The sequence below is a fragment of the Colius striatus genome, chromosome 4, assembly GCF_028858725.1.
Source record: "Colius striatus isolate bColStr4 chromosome 4, bColStr4.1.hap1, whole genome shotgun sequence".
Taxonomy (NCBI): domain Eukaryota; kingdom Metazoa; phylum Chordata; class Aves; order Coliiformes; family Coliidae; genus Colius; species Colius striatus.
In genome coordinates this window covers 62917837-62933099 of record NC_084762.1, presented here as the reverse complement: position 1 = coordinate 62933099, position 15263 = coordinate 62917837, and the positions used below count along the sequence as shown (strand labels likewise).

General features: G+C 37.4%; 1 protein-coding gene across 2 annotated transcripts in view; it reads left to right on the top strand.

Moving 5' to 3' along the window:
- The window catches only part of NCOA2 (nuclear receptor coactivator 2), a 196106-nt gene that overhangs the window by 140083 nt on the left and 40760 nt on the right, over window positions 1-15263 (top strand). For both annotated transcript variants that reach the window (XM_061994944.1, XM_061994945.1), the window contains exons 7-12: window positions 3983-4160; window positions 5571-5756; window positions 6604-6705; window positions 6792-6932; window positions 10228-10375; window positions 12371-13640. In XM_061994944.1, the coding sequence (XP_061850928.1) occupies window positions 3983-4160; window positions 5571-5756; window positions 6604-6705; window positions 6792-6932; window positions 10228-10375; window positions 12371-13640 (2025 nt within the window). The remainder of the gene's footprint in view (window positions 1-3982; window positions 4161-5570; window positions 5757-6603; window positions 6706-6791; window positions 6933-10227; window positions 10376-12370; window positions 13641-15263) is intronic.

Here is a 15263-nt window from a genome sequence, read left to right as displayed (position 1 = left end):
CATAATCAAGCTAAAGGAAATAACTTTGGTAGAAGTATTATTCCATCATTTCTGAATGCTGCAGAAGCAAGACACATGTTATAATAGTTTTAAGTATTTGCATTATTTTTCCTGATTTAGTAGATGATAACATGGTTTTCTGTACTATATAAAAAAAACAAGTCTCCAAAACCAGAATGCTAAGCCTAAGGAAGATTAGACAGGCTGGAGTGAAAACATTCTTCTTTGGAAAGTGAGGGTAATTAATTAATTAATTGGTTTAATATTTATCATACATTCTCACTGATTTGAATATTTTTGGGTTTGCTGTCAAACAAAGTTAAACATTCATATCTTATGTAGCTAAGTTAAAATTTATCTTTAATTTCCTATTAATTTAATTGTAAGGACCTATTTTGATTACAGGAAAATAAGGGTGATTTTTTTTTTTCACCCTGCCTTATATTGCATGATTGACTATTGCAGCAAACATAACATGTAAAATCACCCAACCGTTCCGTTATTCCCTTTAATTTAGTTTTCCCTCACAGTAAAACTATTGCATATTAACAATGAAAGATTGTAGAACTAAATTAATAAGCCATGGTCCTTTTGCACCAAAAAACTTAAAAGGACTGAAAGTTATTATACATTTGCTGTGAAAAGACTACAGATATTTTCTTTGTGTCTTTGTCTCCTTGAGGAAATGCAATTAAGTTAGTTTGTCTTTACAGAACTCCTGTATAAAACCTCTTCAAAAACCTACCCTTTTCCATTGCCAAATAATAATAAAAATGGCAATGCTGATCAAGAGTTTATTAGATTTGGTTTAGTAATGTAATTATCTGTTTTTATTAAAGATAAAATTGAAGAATCCTTCAAATAGTGAGTGTTTCTAGCTGAAGAAAGTGAGTAAAATTCATCATGCTGCTGCCTCTGAGGAACATCTTAGCATATTTCTTGGTTAAAGCACAAAGTAGATAGGAAGAGAAGGTGAAAAAATAGTCAAGAGCTCAAAGAACACAAATTTCTTTTCCATTCATAATCATTCCATTATCATCTAAAATATTATATGTTCTCTTGTTTCCTCTTCCAGCATGTCGTTCATTATTTCTTCCTTCATTCCCCCAGTAGCTCTGAAGAAAAGGTGTTTATTGTGGTCACATACATCTGGGGACAGAATTAAGAAATTATTGCAAAAGTGGAAACTTTTTAAAAGATTTAAGTGTCTTGGTCCATCAACATGCTCAAAAGCCTGCTGCTGCTCACCTACAAGATTATTTTATTGATATAATAGAAAGAAATGGGAGATTAGCATATAAATGCTTCTGTTACTCTAGGCTTAGATGACCACTTCTGTGGTCAACCCAAGAAGCAACTGCAAGGAAGCAGCACAGAGCACTTATTTGCCATAAAGTTGCCACAGTAGGAAATAGCAGGGAAAGCTGAAGGTTATTGTGGCATGCCGGTAACTCTGATAATCTCCTGCTTGCCCTCTCTGCCTTTGAAAGTTTTCTCCTTAGGACTCTGATAAACATCTGCTATGGCTTTGGTTTTGCAGTCCCTTTGTAGTGATGTAAGTGTGGACTGCTGCCAAGCAGAATGGTTCAGCCAAACACACACCCTTCTGCCGGCTCTAAACGCCTTGTAATTTCATAGTGGGCCAGTTCAGGGGACTGATGTGGCTAGCATCTATTTCTTTTTTTTTCCTTACATGAGTGTTCAACCAACTCCATTCTCTGGTCTAGCTCGTCATCTCCTCAGACGGTATGGGAAGCTGTCATGATGTAGAAAGAGCTACACCAAAGAGTTCACGCTTATGTTGGCTTCAAGCAGTAGTGAAATGCACTCCAAGACACTAACACATAGCAAAGATGCTGATAGAAAATTGTATTTACAACCTCAATTAATTAAATCTTGTAAATCACTGTTAGTTTAACTAAATAATAGTCAGCAGGAAAATGTCATGAATGTCATGAAACCACGTAGAAAGGAGGGAGCTCAAAAAAGAAAGTGAATTAACAGAAAGAATAAAAAATTATTAGAAACGAAAAGGCAGCAATGATAAAAAACCAAAGCCAGATGTTAGAAATTGTGACAACTATCAGGAGATACAAATAAAGACCTAATTCATCTTAATTTAGAGGCAGTCAGGAAAAATATGTACTTGTACATTTGTGGGTTTATATTATTTTGACATTTAAAAAGAGAGCAAACAAAGCATTTGGCAACCATTGTCTCAGCCATTCTACTTGTGCCTTCACTATCTGTGCCCCCCAGCAGAAACTTAGTTTGGGAAGGATCTCTGGAGCTTACAGTAGTCTCATCACCCCCTGTGAGCAGGTCCAGCTACAGCAAGTATCTCTGGGGAAAGAGATTTCTTCAGGCAGTCTACTGCCATGTCTGACCATCTTCATGGTGAATTCTTTTGTTCTTGTATCTCCATGAAGTTTCCTGCCTAGCAACCTGTGTCTGTTGCATCTCATCCTTCCCTTGTCTGGCTTTGTCTTCTCTTTAACCTTCTGCTATGTGGCTGAAGACAACAATAAGATCTATCCTTAACTTTCCTTTGTTTTTTTGTATTGTCTGGATCTGCTAACTGCTCAGTAGGGTACAGTATTTTTAGTACTTATTTGCAGCCTGTGAACTTGAGAACTTCTGCTAAGACCTGCATACAAGTTGTACAATGTACAAGTTTGGTCGTATCAAAAATGCCACATGCCTGTATATGCTTGCTGGTGTGCTGCCTGTGCTGGCTTCTCCCTGTTAGACTTTTGCAGTGAGCTGAGGTCAGGTTTAGTATGGATCCAGTTGCTTTTAATTAACTCATAATGAATCATGGATTGCCTGTTTTTCTGATTTGTTTCTGTCCCTGAAGATGCAATAACTAACAACTGTTCTAGTGATTTCCCACCAATCCTTAGAGAGGTGAATAATTCAGGCAAAGCTGTAGAAGTCTGTCTGTGTTAATTGTTAATTGAATGCTTCAAGTTTTCATTTATCTCTCTTTATCTGCTCATATGACAGAGGGATGTATTTTTAAATACTTCTACTGTCCACAGTCATGCTTGTATCGTAAGGAAAAGAAAGTTTTCATGAGAAGTTCTTAGTAATACTCAGATTTTTCTTTATCCTCATCAAGTAAAAGTGATGCAGTATTTGGTTGAGGTTTCATATAACATACAACAGATACCTTGGAAAGAATCCTCCAGATAGGTTGTCACCGTCACAAGATATAACGGGGGGGGGGGGGGGGGGGGGGGAACCAATCAGCAGAAATTACTAATTTAGACACTTCCTCACAGTCCTTTGGACTATCTCAGAGCTGAATTGAGGAGGTGAAAATCTGATTCCTGTTCCCTGGATTATGTGTGGACTCAATTAAATGAGCGTTGAATGAAAAAAAAAAAATAAAGCAGTCCTGGGAGTAGGGACTAAAGCTGCCTCATCCTCACTGCTCACTGACTGCCTGATCTCAGCTCCCTGTGCCCTCCCCTGCTTTTAATCCCTTGTGCTCCCAGCTGCATAGGACCTCAGTTCTATAAGTTCCACTGCTGAGGGTTGAGAGAGAGCCTTTCTCTTTCTTTCTGACAGTATTTTCCTTGCCTTGAGCCAGCCCATCTTGATGTTTTCTTGTGATCAGTCTTCTTGTGCTGCATAGAGGAGTGAACAGGTTCTAGATTTAGCACAACCAGCTTCTGGTCCAAGTTTCGTACTTCCTAGCCAGGTAGCAATCTCTTTGGTTGGCTTCCATGTGTCATTTCATTATTTTGCAAGATGTCCATCTTCCTGAGCTTTTACAGTTGTTTGATGTAAATAAGATTAGATATTCAATCTGAAATGTCTCCTTTGCCATTACAGACAAGAATGTAATCACTGAGATGGATGCAGATGCAACTATATCTTCTGAAGAGAATATTTATTTTTCTATGTATCTTGTTGTTAATCTGATTGTTTGGTTTTGTGTTTTCTCTCTTTCTTTCTGCTTTTTTTTTCCCTTTAGGCCCTAGATGGGTTCTTCTTTGTAGTGAACCCAGAAGGTAATGTTGTGTTTGTTTCTGAGAATGTGACACAGTACCTAAGGTACAACCAAGAAGAGCTGATGAACACAAGCATATATAGCATCCTGCATGTAGGGGACCACAATGAGTTTGTCAAAATCCTGCTGCCAAAATCTTTAGGTATATATCTTTTCCTCATATCATACCATTACTTATTTAACTTTGGATTTATAAGTCGACGTTTCAGTAACATAAGTTAATATCCTTCCACTACTTACAGTTCCATCATATACACTCTTATTTATTTTTAATGTATATATAGGCTGTATGAATGATTAATATTATTCTCAAAAGCATCCCTGATGCTTTTCAGATCCTTCTTTGTTAAAATTACTCTTAGTAATTCATGTTAGCTGATATTTTTAATGGATCTCCAGAGTGAATCACTGAAAGAGCATTATCTATGTGAACCCTCTGTTAGTTCTCTGTACAGGCTGGTTATTCTAAGAATGGACTAAGAAAGAGGAAATATAAATGAAAAATCAGGAAACTCCTTATGCTAAATTTTTTATTTTGGTGTTTTCAGACTCACCAGCATTTACTCTTATCTTTCAAAAACTGGGTTCGTTCATTGCAGCCATTTAAAAATTTATTTTAGTATTGGTTTAAGATCCTTGGCTTTTGGAGCAGCTGAAAAACCAGAAAGTCAATATGGGCACTTCATTTACACATAGCAGTTTAAAAAGTATTATGTAATTTGCTTTAGCATTTTATTACTTATAAACCTTGGAAGAATCAAAAATGTACATGGCTAAAAGCCATAAATTACTGCCATTCTTGCATTTATAACTGAAGAGGGCAAGTAGAGGGTATTTTAAATATGACCCTGCTATTTCTTTACACGGTGTTACATTAATTCACTCTGACTGATGTCCAGTACCTATATTTGTGCATCCCAGGATTTTGTTTCCTTTTTTACTGGTCTTAAGCACTGTGTTAGGCTTTAGTTTTATCCGTCACTGTACCCAGGTCATTCCCTTCAGTCTTTCCCATTGTAGCTGAGACTATGTGTTATAATATATTCCCAATTGTATTGCTTCCTGATTTTATACAAGCATGTTAATTTCTTTTCTTTCTGTTTCTAATCTGGACACAGATTTTTATACAGTGCTGATACCTCTTTTGAATTAATTGCTTTACAATTCATTTGGCAGATCCTACATACTGCCTCATTTCTTCCAGACACATAAACTAACTTATCTATGCAGTAGGCTTTTCACTGTGCTGTGTAACTTGCACACACACAAATATTAGACTTTTATCCTGTTTTTCTACTGTCCCTTTTTTTCAAGTCCCCTGAAAAAAACCCACAGTAGCTGAAGAAGTTAGCAGTGCTCTTAAAATCTGAGAATTTTATAAATTACCTTGTTATAGGCTGGTTTGGGCTCTAATATTAAAAATAGATTGTTGTTGTTAAATGAGCTGATTTCCCGACCAGCCTGCAAAGCAACTTGATTAATTTCCTGTGGATAAGCAGCAGAAATGACTGCTACCAGATTTATCTCACTATATGATCTTTGTTTTCCTCAGTGAACGGGGGATCTTGGTCTGGTGACACTCCTAGGCGTAACAGCCATACCTTTAATTGTCGGATGCTGGTAAAACCTCTTGCTGATTCTGAAGAAGGCCATGATAACCAGGAAGCACATCAGAAATATGAAACTATGCAGTGCTTTGCTGTGTCTCAACCAAATTCCTTCAAGGAGGATGGGGAAGGTAATTACCGCTTTCAATGTGTGTTTGCTGTTGTGGGTCAGCAGTTTTCAGTGCAGCGGTGCAGTTGATAAAGTAGCTTATAAATCCTGAAAAATTGAAAGTTTTTTCCTTTTCCATTTAACTGTAGAAGTACATTTTCATCTTGGATTATGAGTGTATACACTTGCATGCAGCTACCTGTTAAACCAATATAATTGCAGTTGAGAGAAACTCTGCCTTAAAAAGATACCCTAGTTTTATATCACTGCAATTGTAAGAAGACTGTGACTGACTGGGAGGAAAGTTGCAATGGGCAATTTTTTGGGTTCTTAGAATTTGAAGGCAACCGTGGTTCACCATTTCCTTTATCATTACTACTACTGCAGGTAAATTTCCTCAGATTGTTTTTTTAAGTATTCAGTCAAGTAAAACCAGTTTATTATGAAGGTACTTTATCAGGGACATTTGTGGCACATTTAAGAAATGTGGCTTAGAAGGTGCAAAATGTTGAGTGTTGAAGAAATGTGCTCTCTGTGCATGCAGTATATTCTGGTTTATTTTTTATCTCCTATGCAGTTGAGCTGCTACAGGTATATGCCAATAATAATGGGCTGTGGTGATATTCTTGGTAATTTTTTTCTTCTGAAAAGAAAACAAACCCACCTCTCCTGTGTTGTTTAATGTTGTAGGAAATCATGAAGCTGTAAAACCACTGAGTTCTGTCTGTCCTTTTATTGGTACAAAATCTGTTCTGTTGGTCCAAAAAGAATTAGTGATATTTTTTTTTAAAAGGAAATTTCTGAATCCTGTGTGGAAACAAAATCTTCCTCTTCCATACAAATCACTGTAGCAATGTTTTTCTTTTAAGATTTGCAATCTTGCTTGATTTGTGTTGCAAGAAGAGCTCCAATGAAGGAAAGAGCACTTCTTCCTTCATCAGAGAGCTTTACTACTCGCCAGGATCTACAAGGTATTGTGAAACCAAAATTTGGTTGTTTTTTTTTTTTCCTCTCTCAGAGGGGAAATTGCTCTAACAAATGTCTTCTCTAATATCAGGCAAAATAACTTCACTGGACACAAGTACCATGAGAGCAGCTATGAAACCTGGCTGGGAGGATTTGGTTAGAAGATGTATTCAGCGGTTTCATTCACAGCACGAGGGAGAAATATCTTTTGCCAAGAGGCATCACCAGGAAGGTTAGGTTTCATATTTTTATCCCTTTCTATATTTAAACTGTTTGTCATTTGTATTTCTTGATTGTGTTCTCCTTGTTATGTTTACATGGAACAATCAGGGGCTACTGACGGTTCCTTTTTCAAACTGATTTGTGTAGCACTGTGATGACCCTTTCTAGAGAGGTTTTGTCCCTTTCTCCCTGTTTGTTTTAGCCTGTTTGTTATAGCTGTGCCATATTGGAAGGTGATTTGCCCACCAAAATATTCACTATCCATTATTCTTCAGAACCTCAGCTTACACATTGCAGTTCGTTGACCTGTATTCCTTCTCTCAACAAAAATGGGCTTTTACTCTCTCATTTCCTGTGAGAAACACTCAGTATTAATTGTCAAAGATAGAGCACTGGATGTACTATCTGGAAACCTGTATTATTGTCCTGTGTCTAGCTGGTAAGTGTTATTGGACAAACCAAAAGCACATCTACTCAGTCAAGATTATGGTAGGTAAGGTGTGGGAGAGTACTGCACCATAAGACATTCCACATGAGGTTTCTGTGGTAGTGACTGAGTGGGGATTTTTCTTTTCATAAAATGCTAATACTGCTAATTCTAGTAACACAGCTCTGAATTACTAGAAGTAAATAACCTTTTATTGTACGCAGGAAAATCTTTTCAAAGCCAATGGGGAATAAGTGTAACATTTCCAGTGCAGGAGCATCGTTCTTTGAGTTAGTGGCTGTAGAACAGGGTTTACAGCTGGCCTGTAACAAATAGTTGCCATGGTCATTAAACAACTGGCATGCTGTCTTGGAAACTAAATAGTAACTCGAATCTGAAATTCTATCAAATACACATACACAAAATGACACTTAGTCATGCAACATTAGTCAAGGTTTTTTTAATGTGTTCTGCTTTCATGAAACCTTTAGGTTTCATTTTGGAAATATGCAGGCACAGAAATACTGTGATATTTTAGGTAACAGCTTTTGGGCTGTTACAGTAGGAACGCTAAAAGTTCACAGCCTTATCCTGGTGTTTCACACAGAACTGAAGAAAGTAGTATGCAATTAAAGTTACAACATGGGTTTAGAGAGCAGTTTCAGGTAAGGACCTCTCTGTGCCAAAGTTGGTTTAGGAGTTTCTGTTATGACATTCAGACACGTACTTCGATCCTCTTCAAATTATCCTTGAGCAAATGAGCAGCTTCTGCATCCAGTGCTGAGGTTTGAGTGGGTTCCCCCTAAGCTGTCTGTGAAATGATAAAAATATTCATGTTTTGGAGTTTATGCTGTATCATTTTGCAGGAAAGGGTTAGGATTGTTGTCTAAACTGTAGAATTAGTCTAAACGAGGGAACTCTCTACTTCTTGTTGAAGTGAGGAGAGTGAGTGATAAGAAAAAGGAGGCGGAAAATCCTCTGGAATTGCTTTGCTGCAAGATATCCAGCACCACAGAGGAATAATGGCTAAATGTTTTCTTTCCCTAACCTACAGTGTTGAGAATTAAAACAAGATGTATCTTGGGCAGTAGCGTCTTTGTGCTTGACTGAGGAACTTCTAGCATTTTTTTTTTGTCATTATGGTTTGAGAATAGAACCACAGAAAGTAATGATCTGCATATAATTCAGTGTTAACAGTGTGGGGGGAGGAAAAAGGGCATTAGCTTGATAAACAAAAAAACTCACAAAGCTTTCAAATTAACTCTCAGCATAAAGTGCAAAATATATGGTGAGTTTTTATTGGTCACAGTTAGAAAAATAGCATTTCCTCAAGTGGAATATGGAAACATTCTTGTTTGCTTAAAGAATTAGTTTGGAAAATGATTTAAGTAGAGATTTCACTTGTATCCTGTTGGCATTGAGTACTGGAATTTCCTGATGTGGTATATGCTAAAGTTAAAGAGCTTTGGACCTTCTGGTGCCCAAAGGTTAAACTGAAACAATGACATACCTAACAGTGAAATTTTGCTTTGTATTGTTTCACAGTTGTAGGTTTTTGTTTTTCTTTGCATTTTTACTCTGAAAAACCCCTTCTGGTTGTTTAAATTGTGCTTCCTGTTTTCTCACTGCCTAAATAATACTTTAAAACCTTGCAGAACAATATATAACAGTGGGGGGGACAAGGAAGGAAAGCAATCATAACCAGTCCTGCAAGGCTGAAAATCTGCTAGCTCTGTAGAGGAGACTATTTAATAAAACCACACTCAGAAAGCCTTGTCATTTCATTACAACAGGAAATATTGAAAGGCAAGCAACGAAATTAAGATCAGATGATACTATTAATTAAGAAAAAAAAAAGAAACAAAATCAAAACCACAGAAAGGGTGTACATCTGAAAAAAATAGGAAATTAGAAGTATTTATAGTGCTTCATTTCTATTTTTTCCCTAATTATATAAAAATTCTGAAGCTAAGTATTTCCCTCCTGCCATATCCACAATCCTAACGTAATAGCTTTTGGACTAGGAATTGAAAATTATCAGAGTTGTTTCATTGATGGCAAAGAGTGAACAGGAGAATAAATGTTTGGAGATTTGCTTTTCTGTAATATGGTTTTCATTTTTAATTAAAGAAATGTCACTGAGGTGTACAGAAGTTAGAGAACTGAGTTTGTCGAAGTTCAGATTTATACCGAAAACTCAAGGGCTGCAGAATATGTTCAGTAAAGTAAACCTCAAACCTGAAATACTGTCATATCGAACATTGGGTAAGGATAGCACAGCCCCAGTTTTGGATTAGGTATTTGTATTTCCAAATTGATCTGTATATTTTTTATTTCTTCTTTAAAAAGTAATAATAGTGTGTTCCAGTTCTCCTTTTCTCATTGTTCTCATGTAAGAGATTTATGTACTTTTAAAATTAAAGTAGTAGCAAGAGTGACTGTTACAGGATAATTTAAGCGGACAATAGAGAGTAAAAGATACAGGCTAATGGAAACAAATGATCTAGAAACTAAAGACATTTATATTAATCATCATGGTGGAGATGATACAGATGAAAAAATGTTTGAGGAACAAAAGGAGGTCAACACCTATTTGATGAAAACTGAAATAGACATCTTGATCCACTTCTGAAATACTATGTAAATATTGATTCTGTTATTGCTCTTACTCTTCATAGGTTTTCTTTTGATAACTCTACAGTATGTGGGATCCTTTATTTTATATGCAACCCATATATTTATTTTCTTTTTTTTTTTTTAATTAACACAGTGTCTGTGTTATCAGGGCTGGTGGATTTAGAACATCAGATGTGAGCAGCTAAGGTACCTGTAGGATAGTTTCTCATTAATTTTGTTCTGTTATATTGTTTCCTTGCAGTGCTGAGGCAGGGACTAGCGTTTAGTCCTGTTTATCGGTTCTCCTTGTCTGATGGCACGATTGTTTCTGCCCAAACGAAGAGCAAGCTCATCCGTTCTCAGACGACCAGTGAACCTCAACTTGTAATCTCTTTGCATATGCTTCACAGGTAATGCTGACCAGTTTATTACATCCACACTCTGCAGACAGACAGGAAAAGAACAAAGTTGCCAAAGCAAATAGATTGATTAAGGCTGATAGATGTTCAGTTGACCTGGAATTGATAGCATGAAAACAAAATGAGGTTTTGAAATCAATGCTTAAAGGAAGAAAAGATTGTAAGATTATTTCTGGGCTTATAAATGGTAAGATAAATCCTTGAAAGATAAATCCTGTAATTCACAGGCATATGTTGGGCCTGTGTGTTCTTTAAAGAATGTAAGAACTGCATTTTAGAGAAATGGCATATTTTAACTACTTTTTCTCTTAATTTCTTATATTTTCTGGTGCTTGGAGTAGTGGTTTTCACATGTGCAATCCTGAGAAATGCCACCACTATTATTTTTTTTCAAAGGCACGGGCAATACTATGTTAAAGTCAAGGACAAGTAATCACTGACTTCAGAACTTCAATGTAAAATCTAAATTAAGACTTTGCATATGCTGGTGTATTTGGGTCATGTTTTATTTCAGGTTTTATTTGCTGATTCTAATTACAGTGCTGTTTCCCTGTGTCCACTGTAGCACTTTTTTGGGGAGTAAGAAAACAGCTGTAAATGTCATTAAAACTGAAACCATTTTACAGAAGTTGTAGATTTGGAAATTGACCTGACTAAAAGCTGTTTTCTTTAGATTGATGAATGTACTTGGTATTTCATGAAGTGCTAAATTTTAAATTTAAAAAAGCAACATTGAATTAAAAATGGCATTTGCAAATATTGTTCCCTTTAGCAGAACACTGCTACTATTGGATTTGTAGTAAAGTTTTAAAAATTCACCTCTTTTTACAGTTTTTTTCACCTTTGTGTTTGTACCTAAGGTAACAAATACAGAGTACCAGGCTTCACTGCTCTGTGTGCTTCAATTCTTCCATTTCTCATCTTTAGCAAAATGCAAAGGGTTTATCTTTCCCTGTGCAAGTGGGAATGGTTTTGATCTCATCAAAAAATATATATTAGAAATGTTCCGTTAGTATTTTGTTTTGGAAGTCCAGAGTCAATTTTATTTGTCTCAGAAGGACTTGTTTTTTCTTGCAAATCAGCTTGACTCTGTCTCTTTTAGTTTTTGAGAATATGTCTGATTTTTCTGATAGGAGTTTTATGACAGAAGTAAATAGTATATTGCATCCTCCCATAAACTAATTAAAATCTACTGAAGAAAACAGAAGTGACCTTCAGGTGCTCTCACAAGAGTTTTTTCACTGTGTGTGTGTCTCTTCTGATCCTCCATCTTACAGCCTACATCTCTAAAATAGGAGTTTCAGCTCCTATATGTGTGCTTTTTTTTTCTTTGCCTCTTTTCCTAAATGCCCGTGCAGGATTGGATTGCTAACAGACTGAAGCAGTTTCCAGTAGCTCTCTTATATGCTCTCATATACTGTTTTGGAGCAGTATTGAAATACACTGGCTGTGTAGAAATGTGACTCTTTCAACTTTCTTTTCCCTATGAACTTGGTGGGCAAATAGCCTACTCTATCCTTATGATGGGGCTAACTCATAGAAATTTAAAACTCCAGCAAACAACTCTCCACAGCTGTCTTGTAAAACATGTATTTGTTTGAGTAATATGTTTCAGATTAAATTTCTGTCAGTTCTAGATGTTAGCTCTTGCTGAGTTGTAAGGAAGAGATATACATAAAAGGGAGAGAGTCTGAAATTGTAACCTGTCCGCATTTCTAATGACTGCCATTTAAATGAGGTATAATTTTGTTTTTCCTCTCCGCCACTGATTTGTTAATGAGGTACTGAAAAACCATGTTATTAACGTGCAACCATGTTGAGAGTTGCATATCACTTTTGTCAAATTGTCAATTTGTTTTCAATTGTAGGGTTTTTGTGTTATTTTAAAGCAAGTTCTGGGGTTTTGCTTCTTTTTCTGTAATGCAATTGCAGTTTGGCCACTGCCATTTTACCTAATGGCTTGTTTTTCTTCCCCTTGCCACACAGAGAGCAGAATGTCTGTGGAATGAATCAGGATTTGACTGGACAAGGAATGGGGAAGATATTGAACCCAATTAGCTCCAGCAGCCCTGCCCATCAGGCCATGTGCAGTGGGAACCAAGGTCAGGATATGACCATCAGTAGCAATATAAATTTTGCCATAAATGGCCCAAAGGAACAAATGGGCATGCCAGCAGGCAGGTTTGGTGGTTCAGGGGGAATGAACCATGTGTCAAGCATCCAAGCATCCACTCCTCAGGGTAGTAACTATGCACTAAAAATGAATAGCCCCTCACAAAGCAGCCCTGGCATGAACCCAGGGCAGCCAAACTCTATGCTTTCCCCAAGGCATCGTGTGAGCCCTGGAGTGGCAGGCAGTCCTCGCATCCCACCCAGTCAGTTCTCCCCTGCAGGAAGCTTGCATTCACCCGTGGGAGTCTGCAGCAGCACAGGAAATAGCCATAACTACACCAACAGTTCCCTGAACGCACTTCAGGCCCTCAGCGAGGGCCACGGCGTTTCTCTAGGTTCGTCGTTGGCTTCACCTGACTTAAAAATGGGAAATGTACAAAATTCCCCTGTGAATATGAATCCTCCCCAGCTAAACAAGATGGGAAGCCTGGACTCTAAAGACTGCTTTGGACTATACGGGGAGCAATCAGAAGGTACAACTGGACAAGCAGAGAGCAGCTGCCATTCAGGAGAACAGAAGGAGAATAGCGAGAGCAACATGCCACCGGTTGTCAGTGGTGAGAGACCTGATGGACAAAATAAACTGCACGATGGGAAAAGCCAGACAAAGCTCTTACAATTGCTGACCACCAAATCGGATCAGATGGAGCCTTCGCCTTTGTCTAGTACCATGGGAGACATTAGTAAGGACTCCACGGGAGGGTTGCCTGGGTCTGGTTCAGCACATGGAACCTCACTCAAGGAGAAGCATAAAATTTTGCACAGACTATTGCAGGACAGTAGTTCTCCTGTAGATTTGGCCAAGCTCACAGCAGAGGCCACAGGCAAAGAACTGAACCAGGAGTCCAGTAGCACAGCTCCTGGTTCGGAGGTGACTGTTAAACAGGAGCCAGCGAGTCCTAAGAAGAATAATAATGCACTACTTCGCTACTTGCTAGATAAAGATGATACTAAAGATATTGGTTTACCAGACATACCCCCAAAACTGGAGCGGCTGGACAGTAAGACAGACTCTTCAAGTAGCACAAAGTTGATAGCTATGAGGACAGAAAAAGAAGAGATAAGCTTTGAGCCTAATGAACAGGTAAGCAAATCTTTGCATTATGTGTGAATGTGATGTTCTAGGCCTGCCATCTGACTTTCTTTAAGAGTAATTTCTTGACACTTAAGGAGGCTGTTACCCATCTTTTGAAATCCAGTCTTCACACAGTTTTCCAATTAGGTGTCACTAAGTTGTGACCATCACTCTGTCTAAAAGAACAGACTCTGCCTGGGAGGAGGTGGATAACACGGGGCTGAACTCTTGGGAACCTTTTCCAGGTGGTAGTCAGACAAAGAGAGAATACTTGTAACTGTTGGTTAATGCTCACTTATTGACAGCTTTTCTCATAGGCTGTTGTTGAACTGCCGTGGGCTAAATAGGCTCTTGACTTAGCCCAGCATAGCAACTACGCTTCTGCCAGGTAAAGTGGGTTTTTTGAAAGGACTGATACCAACTTTACATTACTAGTCTTCGTGCAATACTTGATCTGCAAATTAAAATTAATGCAAATGGAATAATTTCCGTGTTAGTTACAGGAGGGTTGATTTTGGGTTTCCTTTTTACTTACAAATTTTTCATATTCAACCCCAGATTCCTATGGACAATTAATTGTTAAGTGCAGAGATCATACCTCCTTGTACAGGTTATCTGCATTGAATTTTGCAGTCTGTGCAAGACTGCTTGTTGCTCTGGTTGCTCTGGTGCACAACATACTAATAAACTGTTTGTTGTTAGGACCTATGTAAAAACTGTTATTTCACTCACTTTCATGCAGAATTCACTTTGAAAAAGCACCAGCTTCACACCACTCAGAATGCTCCAGTTTTCAGAGCTTTGCAAGAAAAAGGGATGCAGCAAAGGCAATTTTCTACCTCAGTATTACTGTTGATGTTATTTATAAAATGGGTAATCACAATATCAATTTTAGTATAAGGCATTTTCTGAGGAGTTTATAACTATATGGAGTTAATGATCCTTAGCTTTGTCCTGTACTATCAACTCTCACAGCTGGTCATTAATCCCCAAGCAGTGCCCTATGAATGAAGCTTTAGTTTGTAAATCATGATCAGATCATACACTGTGCAAACGTTCATGACTTGTTCATTCATACATATAGCCTTCACATTTAAAAAATTTTATCTTTTTAATGTGTGAACTGTCTTTGAACATGTTTATTTTTGAGAATATATTTTATTTCTATTCTTGTGCATATATAAATACAGATTTTTTTGTATTTTCTGTGTTGTACTTCATGGCTGAGGAGGGATGGATGATATTTTCTTAGCCTTAAGTCACAGCACTGGACTCTTTTACTTTTTCCTTTGTCTTTTTGGCAATCTCTAACCAGCAGACAGTTCTTTCAACAGTGGTTATAACCACAAAAAGTAAAGAATGAATAGGACACTACATTGTGGACACAGCATTGTTAAAATCTCAGTTATCCAGGCATCTCCTACGGTTACTTCACTTCTCCTGTTCCAACAGAATTTGAAAGATATTGCCATTATGTAGGAGCTATTGTGGTTTTTCAATCCTTCCCATGTTTTTGGGGGAAACTGAGCCAAATTACACTAATTTCTACAGGGATTTGTTATCAAGCCTGGGTGTTAGTTTAGTTCCAAATACAAGTGCTGTTTTGTAGTGCCTGTAGAGGGAAGACTTAGA